General features: G+C 46.0%; 1 protein-coding gene across 1 annotated transcript in view; it reads left to right on the top strand.

Annotated features, from left to right (window-relative positions):
• PALD1 (phosphatase domain containing paladin 1) overlaps nucleotides 1-23749 on the top strand; it is a 151266-nt gene that overhangs the window by 45752 nt on the left and 81765 nt on the right. The window contains exons 2-10 of the mRNA XM_084841902.1: nucleotides 8193-8387; nucleotides 10704-10806; nucleotides 11204-11383; nucleotides 12691-12855; nucleotides 14236-14396; nucleotides 15203-15278; nucleotides 17934-18085; nucleotides 18854-18950; nucleotides 19602-19706. Of these exons, the coding sequence (XP_084698028.1) occupies nucleotides 8193-8387; nucleotides 10704-10806; nucleotides 11204-11383; nucleotides 12691-12855; nucleotides 14236-14396; nucleotides 15203-15278; nucleotides 17934-18085; nucleotides 18854-18950; nucleotides 19602-19706 (1234 nt within the window). The remainder of the gene's footprint in view (nucleotides 1-8192; nucleotides 8388-10703; nucleotides 10807-11203; nucleotides 11384-12690; nucleotides 12856-14235; nucleotides 14397-15202; nucleotides 15279-17933; nucleotides 18086-18853; nucleotides 18951-19601; nucleotides 19707-23749) is intronic.

The raw sequence follows: 23749 nt of genomic DNA, 5'->3' as shown, positions 1-23749 counted from the left end.
GTTCATCTTGAAATAGGAGCAGTGCTTCTGAAGCCTTGTAAATTAGTGCATTGCAATTGCCATACACTGGATTAGGTTCTGCTGTAGATCTGGGGTAGGGGAAGTCCAGGTTGGAGCTAGAGATGAAGCTGCCCCTGAAAAATGGCAGTCTTGTGTATCAGTCTCCCTGGTTATTATAGTGCTTGATGTAATATGTCTTAATGCAGGGATGCAGCTAGGTAATTTTAGACCTGGAGTTAATGGTCTTATGGCCCTCTCCCCTTTAGACAGCCTTCAGTTGTGAAGCACACAACTAACATTTCTCCCCCCACACACATACACACAACTGCTTCTACATTCCTGATATATTAGAATGTTTGCCAACCCTGATATAAAAATACTCTGAGCATGTGCAATTTTGCATTTTAAGCTCATTTAAATCATAGCACCATCATGGCTATGGGAGTAAAATAGAGTTTGCTTCTGCTACCTTGATGCCCTAACCACCTGCCTCTCTCTGGGTGGTCACTCCCCCTCCATCTGCCCCACTGGGCTGCAGGGCCCTGGACTTTGGCCCCAAGGTCCGCCTTGTCATTGTGCTGTGTCCCCCCCCTCCCCCAGCCCTTCCTCCCAAGAGTCAGCCAATGAAGTGGAACAAAGTGAAAGATGATTATGTCATTTCATGCATCTTGGGGTGGCGGGGTGGGGGTGGGAATGGAGAATTAGATATGGTGCTGCTGTTTCTGGCAATAGTATGCACAGGGGCGTTGGTAGGTACTTAAAAGATTCAGGGCCCATGCCCACAGGACACAAATCTGCATAAAATTTACGTATGCCTAATGCATATGTAAATTTGGGAATAGTTGCAAGGAATTATTTACATTTCACAGAAGTCAAAGCCAACCAATTTCTCATCCAAATCACACCAGATAAAATACCTTCTTTAATTTGCACCCAGCCAGAGATCATCGTGAATCAATAGTTCCTTTTCAGTTGCAATTAATTTGCAATGACTGAACAGGTGTGAAAAAATGCACGGGGGGGGGGGGAAGATTGTCTGGTAAGTTTTTTTTCATGGCCCCCCCCCTCCCGCCCACTATTGGCACCAATGGAAGGTTTTTTCCCGCTAAACTTAATTGCCAGGCAGGGTGGAATCTTTTGGGTGTGTATGTGTTGCAATATGTGGGAAGGATTAACCCTTCACTCCCCAGCTGTAATCCTGCTTGAAAATTGCCCCCTGCATGACCATTAAGCTGAGAAAAATAACTTCCATTGGTACCAATGGACACTCGGGAGTCTGAGGAAAAGATTTGAGGTTGGGTCCCCATGGGCCCAGGCCTAGCAACACCCCTGTGTATGCACCTTTACCCTAGAACTCAGTGCTTGCAATAGGGAAGAAAATGGATTCTACCAGGCAACTGGACTTCCTTGGCAAAGGTTACAAAGGCAAGCGCAGCGGGAGGAAGCGGGGACGTTGCAGGTTAACAGGTCCGTGCGACTGAGTTTCTGGACTTGCAGCTGCAAACATCTGTCTCTGCTGCTAAGAAGGCAGGCAGCTGCTTTGAGCAGCTGGAACCCGTCACCGTGAGCATGTTGTTCTTGGGAACTGAGAGAGCTGTAAGGAAAAGTTGCCTTTGCACAAAAGTCGCCAATTTGGAGAATAAACAGTTGATCAAAATAAAGCGATTAAAACCTTTTGTCTAAAAGTGAGCAACAGAAAAAGTAATTGTTTACCAGGAAAGTGTAGCCATGCCCACTCCCATGTTAATGTAGCCAGAATATTCTGACTGGATGTTTCTGTATTTTTCATGTAATCACTAGCGGAATTTTTGACTTCTGGGAGTAGGCAATCTGCTCCTTTAATTCCTAGAGCTGTCTTCCTTCTGTGGGGAGGCGCATCATTTTCATTACGACAAGTTCTAGAAGATTCCACTTTCACTCGTCTTAGAGTTGCAGACATCTCCGAGTCTCGCTAACGGTACGAAGAACCACGCCATCATTGGATGAATATATTTACAAAGTGTTAACCTCAGTGTGTATGTAACCAATTAATAAGCCTGCATCATCTTGCCCAGGGATGAGGAGAACTGGACTACACGTCCTCTTCCGATCATAAGTCTACAAGAAGCAGTAAAAATCTCTTTGCCTGTTGGCAGGATGAAGTAAATGACCAATTTTATCACCTGGAGGTTATCACTTTGTATGTGGCAGTCTGAATCCATCCACTGGTAAGGCTTTCTTGTGTATGCAGTGTATCTTGTGCCTGGGAAACATCTTTAAAATGCAATATGTGGGAGGAAAACATTGTAACCTACTCTGAATCTTTTGAAACATGATTGGTGGCGGGGTGGAGAGGGGAATCTAACTATATTGATTTTGATTATAAGTAGCTATATTGATTATATAAGTTGCTATATTGATTGTAATAAAGGCCAGCTTGCATTAACTGCCATCTTTGGGCAGTTTCCAATACTGCAACTGCGCCTCCACTTGTTCTGTTGTGCCCATGAGACCAACCGCTAATGCTCCTAAAGTAACCCTAGAAACAAATGGAATCACTTATTTGCAAAACAGGTCAGGTTAGCAGAGCTCCCTTCTGGGGCTTTCGCTGATCTGCCCCCATCCAGGGGTTAAAACTAGTGTTTTGGCTCATTTCTGGTTGCTTCAGGCTCTACTAGCTTCCCGTTGCACTAGAAGTTCATCCTGCTAGTATGCAGGCAGTGTTGGATGCTGCCCATTAGGTCTGGTCCTTCACAGAATACAGACAAATTAGGAATGTGGGTATATAGTCAGTTCTATTTTTTTCTTAAGGAAAGATCCAAGCAGGGCAAATAAATGAACTTCTGTTGTTCCGCCCTCCACTCTAGTGGCCTAATAGAGCTTATTCTACCCGGATCTTCAGATTTTAAACTCCTTCCCGTTTTTTCTACATGCCCTGCATAGGTTGAAGGAAGAAGAAAATGGTGCTACTGAGCATGCAGGTAACAGTTGCATTGAGGCTTTCCCCAAATATTACAGCATGTTCCTATGGAAGATGACAAAGCAGTTGTAAATTTGTTTGGCAACCTAGACCACCAGCTATACAAAACGAGGCCAAGCCCTATTAAAAATGCAATTAACACATGAAATATATTCGTCATAAGTCTTAATAAGCCTACCATCTCCTAGGTCTGAATCACCAGGTGTGGTAGACCAGATGTTGGTGTAGTCCGCTATAAAATAACTTCTGAAATACTAATTTCATGCCTGTGGGTCTGTTGTAACAGATGCTTCCTGTTTGTTCTGCTTAGATGGGGGGAGGGTGGAATTGGGTCTAATGAGCAAGAAAAGTCAGATCCCTGCCTAGGGTGGCCAGGTGTGCTACTTACAGTCCTCTGTTTTGGATAGCTGGCAGAGGACAGTCCTCTATTTGAAGGGCTGCGCAGTCCAACTCTTGTTTAAAGTCAAAGAACCATAAGGAGGGCGAGCAGCAGGGCCTTGAAGTTGCCCATCAGCACTTAGCATCTGGACAGCCAGCTGAGCAGGAATACAGGTCACCTGGTCGCAGTCTTCCCCACAATGATGAGATGTATTGTATTTCTATTTAAATTATAGCTATTTCAAAATGTGCACCTACACGTATAAATTTGCACCTATGCATATACATTTGCAAATGAAAATGTTATGCAGATTGATGTTCCCTTTTGTCCTCTTTTTGAGGGATGAAGTTAGTGCCACCTCTAGGTTTTTGAGAGCTCTTGGGCAAGACACCCTCAGTGGGGCCCCCTCCCTCAGGGAATCTGCCTTCTCATTGCCAGTGCCACCAACTGCTGTTGCCCGTCACCCTCTTTCTCATCATTGCTACCATTTGCTTGCTTGCCAGGCAGAGAGCCAGGGAGCAAGTAGGCCGTGGCATCTGCTCCTCCTCCTTCTCACCACCATCGTTGTCTGGGCTCTTGTCAGTGGGCCCCTGTTGGGGCGTGGGCCCTGGATAGGTGCCTGACATGCCTACCCTTAACACCAGCCCTGTGTTATGTGGCCTGTTGCAACCAAATGTTTGTCTGAGGGAGGTAACCAGATGAATATGTGCTGATGCAGTTACACATGCTTAGGCTTAGTTTAATTTGCGGGTGGGGTTAAGACAAACATTTCATGGAGTAGGTCGGTTTTGAGAAGGGATTTGAAGGAAGAGCGAAATGGAAACACACAGGTATTCTGGGGGATGGAGTTTCAGGGTTAAGGGATAACAAGGGAAATGGAATTCTTTAAGAGAGTAGGATGGTATTGCTGGAGATAGAAAGGGATACATTGGGATATGGCAAGGGCTTCCCGAGGCTGGATACTGAGCCGTTGGCCTATGGAGTATGACATGTAATGTTAGCTAATGTTACCCTGGCCCTTATAGCCAGACTCAATCAACATACTTCTGCACTACTGGGGAAGTGGTTTGACAGACCCATCACCGACGCAATCCTAGTGTCTCACTTAACTGTGACAAACAGACCCTTTGGCAAGAGAAACCATTTCAACAATTGCTCAAAACCAGAGTTGTGATGGCAAAGGACTAGGAGGTGAATTTATGAGGTGTGCTTGAAAAAGGAACTTCTGAGATCAAAGTCGAACTGCAACAACCGATATGGTATCTTGTGTGCTTACACATTTGTGGTGCCAAGAGTTTGTGAGAGCTAGGGTGGGCATGGGCGTTCACGATCAGCTGCTGCCTGCTGGCAAATCATCCGCTGGCTCAGGCATGCCATCTGCTGGCTGATTTAAAAACAAAACATCTTGAGCCTATTGATGGCAATTGATCCTTCTTTTCCAAACAACTCTTTAAAAGCTATATTTTGACCCAGTGACGTTCTCATTAGGTCTCTCTCCCACCCACCCACCCTTATACATTTGCTGATGAGAAAAAAAGATACCATTTTAGTCAGAAAAATCAGTTTAGAGTCTAGAAGAGGAGCAGTGGTAGTCTGTTGCATCAGTAACCATAAATAAAACCCCCTAATCATGGCATTTTAAAGACTCATCAATTGATAGTGGCATAAGCTTTCACAGACAAGCATCTATTTCATCAGATGCATTCTAATCTACAAGTCTTACTACAGAGGTATTTCTGTAGAAAAAATAGACATTGGGTTAGATCCAGGATCTGCCTTCCGCAAGACAAAGGGCCCTTCTGCAAGAAGGTCGTGGAAGGTCTCTCCGCCCAACTTTTGGGGATTCCTCTCCCCTCCTCCCAACACCACTCTATTCAGCAGAGTCCCCTGACTCTGTAAAGCATTTTCAGGAGGGAAGGAGGGGGTGGGGAAGTGCAGTTGATCTAGCGCAAATCTGGATCCAACCCACAGTAAGCGGTTTGTGATTTGCAGCTTGAGGCAGAAATGATACAGCAAGATTAATGTCTGTGACCAACTGAGTACTTGCATCCATTTCTGCTTCATGGTGCCCTCACTGTGAGCTCCAACTGCTTGTTAAATTGCCTTAAAAGGTAAAGGTGTCCCCAGCCAGTCATTTCTGACTCTAGGGTGTGGTGCTCATCTCCATTTCTAAGCCGAAGAGCCAGCGCTGTCCGAAGACGCTTCCGTGGTCATGTGGCTGGCATGACTGAACACCAAGGTGCACGGAATGCTGTCACCTTTCCCGCCGAAGCGGTGCCTATTTATCTACTTGCAATTTCTTGCTTTTGAACTGCTAGGTTGGCAGGAGCTGGGACTGAAGACGGGAGCTCACTCCGTCACGCGGCACTCGGGTCTTGAACTGCTTTCCTGCCGACCTTCCGGTCCGCAGTTCAGCATCTTAACCACTAAGGCACCGTGGCCCCAAATTGCCTTGCTGCCTTTAAAAAGTGGCATGAGAGCTCAGCCATAGGAATTGCTCAGGTGAAAATGGACAAAAAATAGATGATGTATGATGGTGGCAGATGACATTCTGTGGAAGTTCCACTTTGTACTTGTGTGGCATGTTAAATGTGTTGTTAGGAGTCATGCTGTTACGGAGGCTAAGTCCATCAATGCCTGATAGTTATGACGGCTACATATTACCTCCAAGATGGGAGGCTGCATGCTCCTGAAATCCCAGTTGCTGGGGAAGACCCATGGGTGTGGGCTGTTGCCTTCACGTCCTGCTTGTGGGCTTCACATTGGGGCATCTGCTTGGCCTCTGTGCAGGATGCTGTGCTAGATAGGACTTTGGTCTGATCCGGCAAGGCTCGTATGTAGGACTTGCATATTCAGAAGCCTTTCCGTGGACTCTGTCCTGTGCAGGAGTAGCTATGGAGGCGGTGGCAGACATTCATGGCCCCTCTGTCTAAGGGTGTCTGAGCTTGGAGCAAGGTGGGAAAGGCATAAGGATAGATATAGAGGCCTGTGGAGGCGTAAGGCCTATGTAGATTGGATGCTGTGGAGGAGAACGGGGCAATATTGTCACATCAGGTGTGCTAGAGCTGAGAGTATGTGAAGTATACCAGCTCACACTCATGGCCGTAATCCTCCAATTCAACTCTTGCTTTGGTCATACAAACTCACTACATGTAAAGCATATTCAGGTTACTATGAGAGGTGGAATGCTCTTAAGCTTTTGATGAATAAGTTTAGGAATGTCCCAAGAAGGAATGGGGTTGAACTTCATGTTCCAGCTGCTGGGACCACTGTTTTGGGCTTAATGGGAGTTTAAAGTGTTTCCTGGGCTTTAAAGAATGTAATTAATTATTACATTTCTATACTGCCCAATAGCTGAAGCTCTCTGGGAGGTTATTAGAAATGGAACTATTATGTAGGCAGAGCCCAGAACGTAGCAAGCAGGATGTGCACCTCTGTGGTTACCCAGCGGTGAAAGAAGGCCCATATATCTGGGATTAGGCTTTTAAGGCCAAGGAGATGATTTTCCAGGGAAGCTTGAGCCCCAGCACACCTTGTGCTGAAAAAAAAATGAAGCTTTGTTGACTGTTGTGGAATCCAACCTATTATAAAGAGAGCAGGGCTGGCCCAAGACGTTTTGCTGCCTGAGGTGGAACAGCAAATGTACCTCCCCCCACCCCCTAACAATGTGCATAGAACTCAAAGCTGACCAAGTTATTTTGGCACCTGAGGGAGAAATTCCCAAATGTCTATCTCTGCCTGAGAATAAAAATACCATAATAATAGAAATAAAATCAATAGCAATTAATTTGCTGCCCTTTTATGACACGCAGAATCAGCTGCCAGAGGCAACTGCCTCAGTCTGCCTAATGGTAGGGTTGGCTCCGAGGGGGCAGGGGGAGCTAATCGTTATATTTGGGATCTTATGGTTAATTCCAGCCTCTGACCTGAAAGTGAAACTGTTTTGGGACCTTGTATTGCCAGCCATCTGTGTGCTAAAAGTCTCATGTAAACCAGCTTGCTTGGATGGAGACGCTGCGCCTCACTGGAGGAGAGTGATTGATTAGACCGATATCAACATGGGAGTAAAGTTCTTCAGTGCACTACTGGATGCACTGCAGGAGTAATCTAGTGCTTTTATGAGAGTGAATATCACACACACACATGCACACACCACCTCTTGCTGTCCTATTCTCTTGGAGAATGCTGCCTAGGTACCCTTTTCTGTATAGTAGGCACTGCAAGAGTAACCAGCTCTTTCCCTGGCTATAGCCAATTCCTCATACCTGTCTTATACTCCATTATTATTTTATTTCCTTTCCTTTATTGGAGACCATCAAAATTTAGCTATTTATAAATGCCCAAATAAGCTGATAGGTAGAGCTATAAATCCATGACTTTTGAATTCTCTGCCTTCAGGGGTCTGTTTCGGTGTCGACTTGTCTGTTGAGGAATCCTTGTCCGTTACAGAACTCCAGCACTTTCACAATACTTGGGGGGCATGTTGATGGATGCCCTCTCCCTCATTCCTGTGGGGCACTGTCCAGGCCTGTTTGAGCTCGCTGTTTCTTGAGTTTAACAGCAGCTTAATGCTGGGGACGATCCATGGAGGTGGACAAGCTGCCTTCTAGGGAAGTTTGTCAGCCACTGCCCATCTTCTCATTGAAGAACTGGCAATAAGCTTCCAAGGAATTCCAGCGTTTCCCAGTCTGAAAACCACTTTCTAAAGGAAGACATGCACATTGTCAAATCCATATTCTTCCCGGATATATTTTTTGGTGTGTGGTTGTAATGGCTTTCCTGTCTTTTTAAATAAAGCAACCTTGATCTTTCCTTGTATCTTTTCCGCAACTTCTGATTTTTGCTTTTGGGCAGTTGCCTGTGGATTATGGGTACAACTGCCAGCACGGCTCAGCAGACAGTGACAACAGCAACCTTTGAGAATATTCACGGCAACGGAACCATGGAAGATCGCACTTCCCTCAGCATTCACTCCTTCCAGACGGTTGGACTCCACAACAACAAAGCCAAGTCGATTATTACCAATAAGGTGGCCCCTGTAGTCATTACGTGAGTTGCCTCTGCCTGTGATGCTTCTGTACATCTTTGAACCTTTTCTCCACTAGCATTTTGGAGCTCCTTTGTCTTCTAAAACTCCTGTGGACATTGTCCCATGTCTTTCTGTTTAAATGATTACATTCGGGGTGGGCCACTTGTGGCCCTCCAGATGTTGTTGGGCTGCAACGCTCATCATCCCTAGCCAACATAGTCAGTGGTGGAGGGAGGTGCAGTTCAAGACCTCTGGAGGGCCACAACTCCCATCACCCCCCATCATTGGCTATGCTGGCTAGGGCTGATGGGAGATGCAGTTCAACAACATCTGGAGGGCCACAAGTGCCCTACTCCTGTGTTAGGTGTAGGAAAGATGCCTGACACCCTTTCCCTTTACATCTGCATACAGTCAAAACAGACAGTATTTTAAATCCGTATCTAGCTGCGGCCCCCCTATATTGATCAGGACTTTAGCATGGGGTAGGGGGCTTTTATTATTTGATACATTTATATCCCACCTTTCCTCCAAGGAGCCCAGGGCAGTGTATGTGATCCTCCTCCTCTCCATCTTATCCTAACCCTGTGAGGTAGGTTAGGCTGAGAGGCAGCCACTGGCCCAAAGTCACTGACCTTCACGGTCCAGTGGGGACTAGAACCCGGGTCTCACCTGTCTAACACTCTAACCACAACACCACACTGTCTCTCTTTTAAAGATTTGATTGGGCCTCTTGCACCTACTCTATAGTAAAAATTAAAAAAGATGTAGCTGCTAGATACGGATTTCAAGTAATGTCTGTTTTGGCCATCAATTTTATAGAAGAGAGAGATTTCATATGCTCTCACCATCTTGGTTCCTCATCTCGCCTCTTCCGTCTTTACTCAGTTCTCTAAAACAACCTTCCAGAACCTTGTGGCCCCCAGCTGAGTTGTGCTACAACCCCATCAAGCCCAGTCAGTATGGCCAGTGGCCATTTTTGTATTTTGTATTTTTTCTCCCAGGCAGGAAAAAACCAGTTGATTGAGCCAAAGTGATTATCTGGCCAGTGGCCTGCATTTGCATGTGCAGGCCTGTCCTAAAGGATGAGAGCTTGAAAGAATTAAGCCTCTGCAGTTGTCCGCTCTTTCTTGTTCATTCATCAGTGGAAGATCTTCCACAGCACAAAATCAAACTTAGCTGGTAGTGCTCTTTATTCTCGGTATGTAGAAACCACAGACTAAAACCAACTGAGGTATTACATGAGATTTCAGTTTAAATCCCACAAGGGAGAGGTGTAGTGTCCCTCATTCTCACATTTACTGCATGAGAATGATTAAAATGCATTCCATCCTTATTTCCTATGTCCACCCCCCACTCCTTAATTCCACCCACCACCACATCATTGTATGTTTTTATATGCTCATCATGTTGTCTCTTAAGGCTGTCTTGTACCATTACTGTTCGACTTACACCAGGGGTGGGCAACTTGTGGCTCTCCAGATATTTTGGCCTACAACTCCCATCAGCCCTAGCCAGTATAGCCAATGGGAGTTGTAGGCCACATCATCTGGAGGGCCACAAGTTGTCCACCCCTGGCATAGAAAGCACTTTTCTGTGCTTATGAGCATAGAAAATAGACTCACCCTAATACTGAAACACTGCTAAGTATAATTGCACTGGCATCCATGGTAGGCTCTTATACTAAAAAAGCAGTTTTTTGACACTTTTTAATGGTCTTTTCATTGCTAGTTTGCAGCCTATGATTATCTAAACATGCAGATAAATTATGAGGTGTAGAGTTTCTTGTGCTGTAGCACTTTAGATTATAGGTAGACTGCACTGCATAAAAATATTCCCACACTTTAGATTATAGGTAGATTGCACTGCATAAAAATATTCCCACACCTTCAGTCTGGAGTGGTACAGCTACAGCGGTGGTGGGGAATGTGTGGTCCTCCAGATGTTGTTGGACCGCAACTCCCATCATCCCTAGCCAACATAGTCAGTGGTGGAGGGAAGTGCAGTTCAAGACCTCTGGAAGGCCACATGTTCCTCATCCCTGAGCTACAGGAACATTGTACCATGTGATTTTATATGACTGAGTTGGTTAGCTGTAATGGCTGGGAATAGTGCCAGTACCTGATTATCACTTATTTTCCGTTTTCCTTTCCCCCACGTACATGCATGTGTGTGTTCGTTACAGAGCTTACAATCTGGGAAAGGAGTGCATCATCCTGGTATGGTATTGGAAATAAGGAGGTGGGATGTTACGGTGTTGGTAAGAAAACACACACACACACAATAAAAACTAATTAATTGCAGAAAATCCCTCTACTCTTTCCTGTGATTTCTTACAGCTACAACTGCAAAGAAGAGTTTCAGATTCATGATGACTTATTGAAGGCCAGCTATACTGTGGGGCGGATGACCGAGTCTGCTCCGGAGCACTACCTTGTACAGGTGAGCATAGTGGAGAGACTGAGGCATATGAACATAGAAAGAGCCCTGCTGGATCAGACTGAAAGTCCAGCCTTGGTGGTCAACCAGAGGAAGCAGAGCATGAAGGCCAATGCCCTCCCTTGCTGATGATCCCACCCAGCAAGTGACATCTAGTGGCATTCTGCCTCTGAACATGGAGGTTCTGTTTAGCGTCCATGGACAAGAGCTCTTGATAGGTCTCTCCTCCATCAAATCCATTTTAAAGCCATCTGTGTTAGTGGCCTTTGCCACATTTTGCGGCAGCAACTTCTATAACTTGTTTTTGTGTTGTGTGAAGAAGTTGGTTGCTTGGCTTCTTTTCACCCTGCCTCCTTTTCCATATTCAAATAATACATTGTCCTTCTCCCTGGTTTTACAGGGGAAGTATTTTATGGTCCAAGACGTATACAGCAAGTTAGACGTCCTGAAAACCACCAGTACCTGTGGGGCTCCGAACTTTCGGCAGGCCAAAGGGGGATATTCGGTGTTCGGAATGGGCCAGCCCAGCTTTGGTGGGTTCAGGCAGGTCCTGCAGAAACTCCAGAACGATGGCCATAAGGTCTGTACATGGATGAAAGTGAATCGAATGCACCTTTTTGTGTACGCAACCCAGAATGGGAATGAGAGTTACGAGATGGATCCTTGGATACAGCTTGGATGGGCTCTTTGTAGGCAAGGGGAATTTTGTTTCTCGCATGCTCCTGAAGGCTATGGTAGTCCTGCTTAGTACTTATTGGTATCCCATCCTTCCTCCAATGAGTTCAGAGCAGCATCTTGGCCTCAAAGAAATCCTGCAAGATTGAGGGAGAATGGGACTTGCTGGAGGTCACCAAGGTGCACCTCATTATCAGAGGTGCACCTGGGTGACCTCCACTCTCCAGTCAAACCCTGCAGCTCCTACACCACTGCAGGACTATTTGGCGCAAAACAAATTGTTGCTCTAAGGCTTTAAGGGACCATGCATGACCCCGCCCCTTTTTAACCCAGCATGTGAGGGGGCTGCATCAGCTAGCTCCACTGCACGCGTCAGTCACGCCCCCTTTGGCTGCAGTGAGAATAGACCCTATGCACACAGATGTATGTGCATAGAACTCCATGCAAGGCAGATCCTGGGCGAATCAGGATCCCTCCTTGTGTGGAGGAGTTCTACACGTGTAACATCTGTGTGTGCATATAGGGCCCTTCGTGCCGCCACCAAATGTGCCGTTTGTGCTTGTATTGGCCTCGGGTGGGGCTAGGCAGTGTGACCAACATGACCTCCACATGTTACTTCACTGTATGAAGCAGTCAAGTGAAGGCCCTCTTCTCCATGTGTATTCATGGATGCAAGTGGTCATTAAGTAGGACAGTACTGCAAGATTCCCTTTTTTTCAATATGCATGTGACATTTCATAGTAATGATGGAGTGACAATATGTTTCTAGTAGTGCATTTATTCTTGCAATACCGAGGACAGGCGTGTCAAACGTCTTTCAACCCGGGGGCCAAATTCCCTTTTGGAGAAGTTCTCTGAGTGGGGGAGGGGGTTCCATGCCAGTGATGGAGCCAGGGAAAGGGAGTGTGGCTATTTGGGGAACTCTGGGGGCAAGATTGGGACTCTAGGAAGGCTGGGTTTGGCTTCTGGGCCTGAGGTTTTGCACCTCTGAGCTAGAAGCTTTGTCCTGAGCTATTGTGTATGCAGGATGAAGTATCATCCAGGTTTTTAAGCAGCCAGTGACAAGAGTATAGGAAAAATAATGCTTCCAGGTGATCATGTAGGGAAGGGGTTATGTGTAAATTGGCTCATATCCAATGTCTGCGTGCAGCGTGGAATGGCACCAACAACGTTTTGCTGAGTTTTTGCCAACTTTTGCTTTCTGTCACATAGGAATGCATTGTGTTCTGCGTTCGTGAGGAGCCTGTGCTCTTTCTGCACATGGACAACGACTTTATGCCCTACACCCCCAGGGGAAAGGAGAACCTGCACGAAAATCTCCACAGCCTGCAGAGAGGTGTCAGAGTAGAAAACCTGGAGCTCTCGATTCGAAAAGAGGTGACTCTGGAGTGGCACAAGGAGGTGCACTCTACTGTGGGACTTCCTGGAGGCAGGGTGGGCTGTTTATGCCTTTCAGTGGTTTGTCACCTATTCTACAACATTGGAGTCCCTTTGGATATAATGTGTGACCATTTATTTTGGTCACTGTGGTTTATTTTTCAGACACTGTCACTTACGAATTCTTGAACTTTTAATAATACAGCTAGAATAGTAAGGATGTGCTTTAGTTAGTGAGCTAGCCATATGCTTTATTGATGGGAAGTAAAATTTTGTACTGTTGAATAGGGGTGTTGGAGAAATCTGAAACGGGACCAAATGAGTTTGGATTTTCATGAATCTGATCCACGGATTCCGCAGTGGACCGGCTTCTCCCATTGGGCGGATTCCACAGGCTTGCGGACCGGTTTTTCTAACTTTCCTGAGTTTTGTACAAATATCATCATAGGAAAATAAGCAAAATAAAAAACCCCAGCCAAACATGCGCATTCCCCCCATGGGCTAAAGCGTGGAAATGCGCATTTGGGGGGTATTTGCGCATTTCCTCACGTGCAGATATGCACAAATGTGCATTTGTCCAAATTCGGAAACAAAAAATATCCAGTTGCATCGATGGGCTGACGATTGAACGAAAGGTGCCTAACAATCCACGAAACACAGACCAAATGGATTTTACACAGTCCGTACATCCCTGCTGTTGAACTGGGAGTCCAGTTTGGAGATTGCAAATGCTACTGAAAGCCCAAACATGACAGTATGTTACTGTGACATCCTGGCATAAATGCTGCTCTAGTAGCGTCTACATCAGGGGTGTAGAACCTCAGCCCCAGGGGCCAAATCCAGCCTACCTGGGATCCCAGTCTGGCACTTGGGCATTCCCCAGGTGGCTCTACACCCTGCCCTCAACCACTGATTGCTTGGTGGTTTCCTGGCTTTGGTACACTTTTTCCCCATTCTAAAATGTTGAAATGCCTCTCCTAAGGCTGAGTTACTGGCAGAAAGAGCTTCAAGCTAAAATATGCTGGGGTGGTGGTGGTTGCCCCCATCCCTTTTGGCTTCAGCCCCGCCCATCACTGGAATGCTCCTGCTCAGAGCTTCTCCAGAAGGAATCTGGCCCTCGGGCGGAAGAGGTTCTGCACTCCTGCTCTCCATGGATAAACCATGTGGGTGGAATGGATGACGTCCTTCCTCCAATTAAACATTACCGGAGCAGCATGAGGACATGGCTCTTGTGTCTCTGCATCGAGGCGTGCATTAGGCCAAAGGGTAGCTCTTTGGAGGGAAAACGTGTGTAGGGATAGCTCTGGGTAGCTCTGTGGAGGGGTGTGTTTATAAAGCAAGACTCTTCTTAGGTTGGTTTCTTGGATTTATCTGTTGAAGATACACGACTTTGCCCAGCTGAATGAGAATACATATTATGTCTACAATGACATTGAACATTTTAAAGATGAGCCACATTCAGTGAGCATCCACCGTGAAGAAGACATCCACGTGACAGAGGAAGTGTACAAGCGGCCAGTCTTCCTGCTACCATCTTATAGGTAACTTTCTGGGAGAAACTTTCCATTTCCCTGATGATTATATTGTTCATGTTAATCTGGATGTTCCTTCTTTTCATTGCTCTTGGATGATGCAACGTCAGGGGTGTTGAACCTCTTTCACCCTGAGGGCAGAATTCCGTTTCAGGAACTTTTCAGGGGCCGCATTGCTGTGGTGGGTGGGGCCGAAGGCAAAAGAAGTGTGGGGGGGCAAAATACCAAAAATATTAGCATATAAGCTCGTACTGCCAGTACCTGAACCTTAGTAAAAGCATTTCAACCTTTTATAATGTGGGAAGCTGCTCAAAAGCTGGGAAACCACCAAATGATTGGTGGTGAAGGGAAAGAGCATGGAAAGGGGGTGGGGCAGGGCAAGGGGGCGTAGCCAACTGTGGAGCCCCACAGGGCTGGATTGGGACCCCAGGGGGGCTGGATTCAGCCCCTGGTCCTGCGGTTCTGTACCCCTGATCTAAGTCATACCTAGTTAAACATAATGAAAATATAATATTTGATCCTGGTTAAGCTGTTATACCACTGAGGCACTGTACAATGTTAAGAACTGAACACTGACCCTGCCCAAATCCTTGCTGAACAAGTGACATGAGAAAGCAATGGGAGAAAGGCAGAGAGAGGTGTAACGATCTGTCACAGGCATCCTAGGCAGATGCCTCCTTCTCCTCTTGGCGGCACATTGAATTAAATGTTCTTCTGGATGCCTGAATTTAAGAGCTTTGTATAAAATTTGCCCGCATTTTAATCCTTCATCTCTCGTATCCCAGTAACAGCCCTGTTGCCCTCTTTGTTGGCAGGTATCATCGGCTGCCTCTGCCTGTGGATGGAGCTCCTTCAGAAGCACAGTTTGATGCTTTCATCAGTTTCCTCAGGGTAAGGGGCTGCCGCTTTGTGTAAGTTCCACAGGCTCCCTTGCGTTTAATGGCCATGCCGGCACACACAAAGCTTTTGTTGCTCAAGGTCGCAGAAGCTGGGCGTTGCTTATTCTCATCAGGTGGAGACGCCTGCTTTCCAACGGAGCATTTGTTTTTCCTTCCAAGTGTTTGCCACCCCTGTGTGTACATACAGCAGGGAGCTGCAGCTATTTCTGGCTCTCTGGAGCTTGTACCGGAATACATGCACTCGCTGGTTGCCTATATTTGCTTTGGGAGCATGTTCAGAGTTCCTCAAACACCCACCCATGCAGTCAAAATCTGGTGCATGATCCAGCCCCGACATGAAGCACTTTTACATCTCCTTGATTTCAGTGGAAATCTGTTGGTAATCAGTGGGGCTTAAAAGTATTTACATTCCCGCTGGATAATGTCCATACTATTCAATTAAATGGATAGGCAATAAATTGCCACCTATGGTGCCCAGTGCCAGCTCCAGGTTTTTGAAGGCCCTTGGTCAAGACACCCTCAATGGGCCCCCTACCTAAGAACCTAAGAAGAGCCCTGCTGGATCAGACCAAGGGTCCATCTTGTCCAGCATTCAGTTCACACAGTGGCCAACCAGCTGTTGACCAAGAACCCACAAGCAGGACACGAGTGCAACAGCACCCTCCCGCGCATATTCCCCAGCAACTGGTGTACATAGGCCCACTGCCTCTGGTACTGGAGGTAGCACATAGCCATCAAGACTAGTAGCCATCGATAGCCTTTACCTCCAGGAATTTGTCCACCCCCCTTTTAAAGCCATCCAAATTGGTGGCCATCACTATAACCTGTGGTAGCTGCATCCTTCAATATGTCTACCTTCTCACCACCATTGTCACCAGCTGCTATTGCCCTCATCCTCATTCTCAGTCTTACTACCACTTGCTTGCTTGACAGGCAGAGAACCAGTGATCTTGTAGGCATCTGCTGCTCATCGTTCTCACCACCACATTGTCTGGGCCAAAGTGAGAGGCGGGTGAACAAACAGGTCGTAATGGTGAGGAGGAGGAGCAACTCCAGGGGCTCTTCTTAGTGGGCTCCTGCTGGTGTGTGGGCCCTCGGTAGGAGCCCAACCATGCCTATCCTTTAAGCCAGGCCTCTGCTCAAAATTTGCTGCCAGAAGTGGCTTGCCCTGCTGTGCTTAATGGCAGAGCTGGCCCTGGTACAGGTAAAAACATAAGGTATAGAAGTGGCACAGAAACAATTTAAGATTGGAATATTACAGATGTTTCTGCAGCATAGAAGTTATGTGCCTGGGAAAGCGTAGCTTCATGATGGTCAGATTTACACTTTTCAGTCCTTGAAACATGCTGTAAAGTTTCAAGTTCAAGGGTGGGATATAAACTATTCTAATACATTCATGCTGTCTTCTGAGCCTAAGCAGTAGGAGCTCTTGCATCCCTCTGAAGCTTGAGCTCTAAGGAGTAGGAAGGATAGGGGAGGTGGAGTGCTGGCTGGAGAGAGGGGCAGTACCTGAGGAAATTGAAGCTATCCCTAGTTTGGGCTCAGGAACAGGAGAAGGGAGAGACATGGTGAGAGAGAGAGCTGAGCAGCGAGAAAAGGATTTGCCTGCCTTGTTTTCTGATGCTCCTAAAGCAGCTAACATGAAGAAAGGTTTAGATGTTGGGCCTATTCCCATCTCCCCATCTTTGGCTGAGCATCTTTCTTGTTCTCTTTGTTTGCCCCCATGAAACCTTATCTTGACTTGCATGAGATTCTTGTTTTAAAAAAAGTATTCCATTGCATTAATATAATAGGTTGAAGGTATGCATTTTTCAACAATATCAACCCCAGGTGCTTTCACCTGTTTCTAATTGGCTAAACTAATATGAGGATGGGGCAGGGAGAGGGTTTCCTGGACCCTATGGAACAATAAGCCATTTAGGCTGCATTCCTGTACATATTTTCCTGGGAGTAAGTCTCATGTATGGGGCTTACTTCTAAGCAGATGTTAGTGTGTGTGTTAGAGAATTTATATCTCATCCTTCCACAGTACACACAGCACTCAGAGCAGCTTACATTGTTTTATAAGAGAACAATATATATATATATATAAACAAACCCAAATGCAATTATAGTTTAAAAACCAAAGCAGCAGATAAAAACCAATTGCCTTTTGACCTCTTGCCAGCTCTGTCGATTCTGTGTTTCAGGCACTATGGTGTAGGTAGGGAGTTGAGACATGCCGGCTTTCCACAGTTACCTCAGGCACAGATTAGGTGACTCGCTGTAACAACCCCAAATGAATTAATGAGTTGGTCTTTGCCTGAATCTGTCAGTGTTTTGCTAAAAACTGCAGCCCATCATGAAATGTCAACAGCAAGTCCAATGTGTTCCACTGGAATTAAATTATCTGTGAGACCATCAATACAACCATAAATTCCCTGGAAAGAAGAGCAAGCAAGATGGTGACTAGTTTGGTAGAAATGCCACTCCCCTCGTTCTCTACCGTGCCAGGGAGTCAAAGTACTCCTCTTCCTGTGCAGCAGCAATAAATGCATGTTGCACCAAGAGTGGGGAAGGGTTCTTCTCTTCTGGTACCATTTGGTTGCCAACTGTATTGAGAAAACAGTAGCCCAAGAAATGTCTGTCCTGTAATTTTGTTCCATAGGAAAGCCCAAACCTGCTCCTTCTCCAAGATCCCAGCAGGCCACCTCCTGCTCTGCTCTTGAGCTGCCAAACAGGAGTTGGAAGGACCAACTTAGCCATGGTCTTGGGCACTCTGGTGCTTTATCACCGCAAGGGTGGTCTGCAGAAGCAAGAGTAAGTGTACCTTCTCATCCTGATGTAACATAATGAAAATGAAGCTGGAAGGAAGGAGTGATGATTTGATAGAGATTGGGAGACTCTGACTTGCCTAAACCCAAAGATTAGGGCTCTACTCCTTAGGAACTAAATAGCTTCAAGGGACCAAAAGGCCTTGTAGGCCAGCCTGCCTCATGGATCAGTCCTTTTGGCCTAGTCCACAGTATAGCATTGTCTGTCATGGCTGTAATTATTATTGGTGGGAGCAAGTGTGACAGCAATTAGTTCCAGATGATGTAAACAACTAAGCCATGCCTCAAACTACAGAGGAAGTGGGAAAGGAACCCATACCTCTAAGGGTTATTAGCCTGAGAAAGCATGTATTGAAGGGTAATGTTTAGATGAGGATCTCTAATTTATTATTTTTGGTGTTACATGTGGGTGCCCAGACTCTTCCAAAATGCAGAACATCCAAATATCCACCGGGTTGTGAAACCAGTGGCTTGGGGGACATTATTGACTCCAGCAGTAATGTACTGAAATGAACTTTTAGTACAACTCTTGAAATCAAAATAATATTTCAAAACCAATGGTGCTATTTTGACTTGAACTTGAAGGTCAATTTGAATGCCACAACTCCTGCTTGTCATTATGGTAGTATACAGAACATGGGATGGTATCCAGTGAATTTTTAAACAAGTCAAATGAGAAAACTTTCTAAATTTTAGTGCGTGAGAGAGACTCTTTGGATAAAAGAAATCTTCTTTTGCCCTTCTCCAATCACAGCCTTCCACAGTCCACTAAATTCTTGCCCAGGGATCGATTTCGAATTATTCAAAACTTCATTGGCACAGTACCAAAAGGCCAGCAAATAGTAGAGGAGGTAAGTGAATTTCATTTGATAGATTGTGTATTGCAGCCATGCCACGACAGTAGATACTTGATGTACATCCACAGAAAGATGCTTGCCCATCTATGCTGCTAGTTCACATTGCTGCTAGTTCGTCCCTCAGAGGTGGGCTGTCTGAGGTAGTTGTCCCAGTCACAGCAGCAGATGTAGAACCGAGCCCACATTAGCTCTTCAAGGCTATGAGGCTGGTGAATTAGGGAAGTTGGAGGACCCAAGACACAGAGGGTGGACAGTTACTGTGTATGGAAATGATACTATAATGGAGACCACTCATTGGTTGGGATATTACTGTGGCGTACATAGCATAATGATTAATCTGGCCTTGGATGAGAGAATACGTCCATTTAAGATGTTTCTTCTCTCTTAGTTGTTTTTCCTCCACCCCAGCCCACCCCACTTTTTTGTGTGTGCTTTACCCTGGAGGTTTTTAAATGTATTCTTGTTGTCTACTCTGTATTTTGGATTAGCATGAATTCAAATTGCTACAGTTCAAATTGTGAATGTAATTAAAAGAGCACCTTCCAGGTGGTAAGATAAGCAGGAAGCCGATGAAACAGGCATAAGCTTGAAGGGGGCAAATACTGTCTCTTTCATAGATTTGACATTTGCATTTGGTCCTTAAAGGTGGATGCTGCCATCTCCTTGTGTTCAGAAATGCACGACTTGAAGGAAGCCATCTACGAATATAAGAAGAAATTGGAAGGGATTAGAGAAGATTATCAGATTCAGGTACTGGCTGGGCTGAGCCAGAGAAACTGTTTACTTCTTACATCTTGACCAAAGCCGAGGGCATTAATAAGTTCTCCACAGTGGTCTCTGCACCTGGGTTTGTGGTGTCTGTGGGCCCTTGTTATGAATGGGAATTAACGGCTCTCAGAGGGAAATTGGGATTGCTAATGGAAGTCTCCAACATATGCTCCCAGAGCTACAATTCTGAGGCTTCCTTGGGGAATGCTGTGATTGCTAAATGGGCTTAGATAGTGGCACAGTTGATGCCTATGTTTTGTATGTAGCAGTTCGGTCTAGCCAGGAGCTCTCTTGTGTTGTATGTGCCTGTGTTGCTTTGCATGTACAGCATACCCCCTAGCATCTCCCCATCCCTGCCTCCAGCAACACCAGACAGGCTGCTCAACAAGATCAGCCTCAGATGGCCTTCTCTCTGTCCCATTAGCCAGGACAGCTAGACTGGTGAGGACGAGGGAGAGGGCCTTCTCTGTGGTGGCCCCCACTCTGTGGAAATCCCTCCCTAGGGAACTCCGCCATGCCCCCTCTTTAATGAGCTTCTGCCACACGTTAAAAACATGGTTGTTCAAGCAGGCATTTGGGGCGGGTTAGGTTATTTTTAGAAATATGATGTTTTTAATGTAGAATTTTATTGTTTTAAACTGTTTCTATTAGTGTTCATCACCCAGAGTGGCTGGGTGACCAGCCAGATGGGCGATTAATAAATTTAATAAAAAAAGAAAAAAAGAAAAAATCATGTAAAAATTTAAATAGAATAGGTATTTATCTAGTATATTCCAACTCTTCTATACATTTCCATACATTTATTTTCTCAGTAGTCTTTACACCAACCTGGTAAGGAAGGGCAATAGCATTACCCTATATTTCAGGTGGGTTTGAAACAGAGAGAATGGCTTTCCTAAGCCCCACCTAATGAGTTGATGACAGAGGTGAGGTTTGAACCAGGGACAGCTTGGTTCGTAGCTCAGTCTCCTAGCTACTTGGGAAGGGAACATAGCTCTGTGTTGGAGCACCTGCTTTGCACACAGAAGGTCCTGCTTTCAGTACCTGCAGTCTCCAGTTGAAAGGCTCATGTAGCAGGTGATGTAAAAGACCTTTGCCTGAGATCCTGGAGAGCCGCTGCCAGTCTGAGTAAACAGTACCAGGCAAGATGGTCAACTAGTCTGATCTAGTGTAAGGCAGCTTCCTGTGTTCTGTGTCCTTCACTGTATTTAACAGGTATGCTTTCCCCATTTATGTCTGTCCCCCCCCCCCCATCTGGTGTGCCAAAACTAGATGGAGCGTTTTGGAAGCTTTCATCTCGTTTCATTGAGGACGTGTCTGGGGTATACTTAACTTTGTTTGTTGTTTATTCGGTCAGTCGCTTCCGACTCTTCGTGACTTCATGGACCAGCCAACTAGTCCTTTCATTTTATTAGGGACGTTAGCCATATTGTGCCATTCTAACAGAATTAATGGATGTGTTCAGTTGAAAAACCAAGCTATGGTCTAGCAGTACATGACTTAAGAAGAGCCATGCTGGATCAATCCATCAGTCAGTTCACACAGTGGCCAACTAGCTGCCCACGGGAAACCCACAAGCAGGACACGAGTGCAACAGCACCCTCCTGCCCATGTTCCCCAGCAACGGGTGTACACAGGCATACTGCCTCTAATATTGGAGGTAGCATATAGCCATCAGAACTAGTAACCACTGATAACCATATCCTCCATGACCAGCTGTGAACCTTGGGTTCACGCACTCCTTCCTCCACATACACACTGCAGTTGAAAGCTTCTTATTTCTGTGAGTAGTGAACCATGGATTTGGGCTCTCTGGCTGCATGTGGATGTCACAATAAACCGTGGTTTATCATAACACGAATGAGCCTAACCTCCTCCCAGACTCTTATATTCTCTTCTGCGCTCTCCTCTTGTTGGATGTTCTAATCTCAGTTAGTGGCAGACTGTGTTGCAAAGGGGCGGAGGGAGCACGTGTGTCTGAGACTTGCAGCTGCCCATGCATGCAACACTGAGCCATAGTTCTGTGATGCATCTGAACAGTCCCAATATCTGCTCAGCAGAATACTCCTGACAGACATGGTGCCTGCTCAGTTATTATCTGCCAGCTCAATTAGATGTTTGTCACTTTATATATTGGTTAGTTGACGGTGTTATATGATGCCTCTTATTGGACCGGTTTCTGTTGGCTGGTGTACACATTTGAATTACCCTGTGTTTGTCAGTACCTTGCATTTGATCACCCAATTGAAAAGGGTGCTTGAGAGGCTGATGCACAAATCTTTTTACAAAACTTTTCTCATGTAAGTATTTCAGCCTGCCAAATCCATTTTTCTTGCTGCCTCTAGTTTTTTAATGTGGAGATGTGCTATCCTGTGATGACCTGCAGCTTCTTCTGACAGTTGACAAGAAACTTGAAGAATTGAAAAAGGAAAGATAGACAGGGGACGTGCTGCTTTATTTTTCCTTTTGAAAGCTCCCCCCTCCCCAAAGCCCCTCAGTGCCTAATGAAGATAGATAAACAGGATAGACTATAACATTTTCCATGTGTCAATGATGACTATAAATCAGGACAGTTTGTACTGAAAGCTTTCCACAGGACAAATATTTAGTCAGAAAACCAGGAGAATACCTTACATTTCCAGGAGGATATCTTGTATTTCCAAGAGTACACTTGGAGTTGAAGATAAAAGCTCTTGGAAGAAGAGTAAAATGACAAGGGTCTCCAGGCCATGTGTTTGGGATTGTGTCAGGATTTGCACCAGTGGGGGATTCGTTCTTTGAGCCACACCACCCAGTTCTGGCCAAAGGAGGGAACTGCAGGGACATCGTATCCACAAGGAAGCCTTTTCACACCAATAGGCCAGTGTGGGTCAGGTGGAATTTCCTAATGCCTCTAAACCAGGGGTGCAGGACCTCTTTCAGCTCAAGGGCCTAATTCAATTTCAGAGAAGCTCTCAGGGTCTGCATTCTAGTGGTGGGCAGGGATGAAGGCAAAATGGACAGGGCCAACCTACCCAAAATACCAGGATATTTTATATTTAAGCTCTTACTGCCTGTAACTAAACCTTTGGAGAGCCATCACAGCCTTTAAGAATGGGGCAGAAAACATGCGAAGGCCAGGAAATCACCAAACAATTAACAAGTGGGGCTGGGGAGTAAGGGGCCAGGGGAAGGGGGCATGGCCCCTAGGATGGCTGGATTTGGCCTGCAGGCCTGAGATTCCCTGCTCTTAAAGGTTTACTAGCTGATCAGTGAAGGCATTTTGTTCACTTGCTGGCTATGGATTGCCTTCTGCCTTGCTTCCCGTTCTGCCTTTGCCCCTCTCCAGCTTAACCAGAGTCAGATCTGGCAGGATATTCCATTTTGTCTTCCCAGCAATCCCATGAGGTCAATTAGGCTGAGAGATGGCAGCATGCCCCTGGCCACCTGGTTAGTTTCATGGCTGAGTGGGATTTGAAGGTAGGTCTCCTTAAGCCCTGTTCACATGGTATATGCATGAAAGGGGCTCCATGCATTAAGGAGAAGTGGAGCTGTGTGGCTAGCCTTGTGTGCGCCACGCACCATGTGCCTCCCTGCACTTTGGGCATGGGGGAGAAGGGGGAGAACCTGCTTGCATAGAGCTCTGTGGTGTTCTCAGTCAGTCGTACAAGGTTCCTGGTCTGATCATGTGGAAGTGTACGTGCGTAGGTGTCCACTCTTCAGATGTCCACACTCAATGTGCAGACTGTGTGTGTGTGTGTGTGAAGGGCTAGCCACATGGCCCTCTCCCCCTTAATCACGAAGGGGGTTCTTATCCAAGCTGGATCTCCTACTCCACGTTCCACACCACGCGGAGCAGATGTCTGAACGTAATGGAGGGGTTTGTCCACCTTGCCAAAAGAAAGGGGAAGAGAGTGGTTGGGCACTTCCAGGCAGAAGGCTCCTAGTAGCTACTCCATCTTTTCCTCCTTAGTGGGTTCTTTTCCTGGCAAGAAAGAAATGGTAGGAATACATGGGAGGATTACAAATGGAAGACAACGTTGTTT

Source organism: Heloderma suspectum, chromosome 3 (genome assembly GCF_057233095.1).
Source record: "Heloderma suspectum isolate Gila_16-S chromosome 3, 16-S_ref, whole genome shotgun sequence".
Classification (NCBI taxonomy): Eukaryota; Metazoa; Chordata; class Lepidosauria; order Squamata; family Helodermatidae; genus Heloderma; species Heloderma suspectum.
The sequence above is the reverse complement of the archived record's forward strand: the minus strand, read 5'-3'. Positions and strand labels throughout refer to the sequence as shown.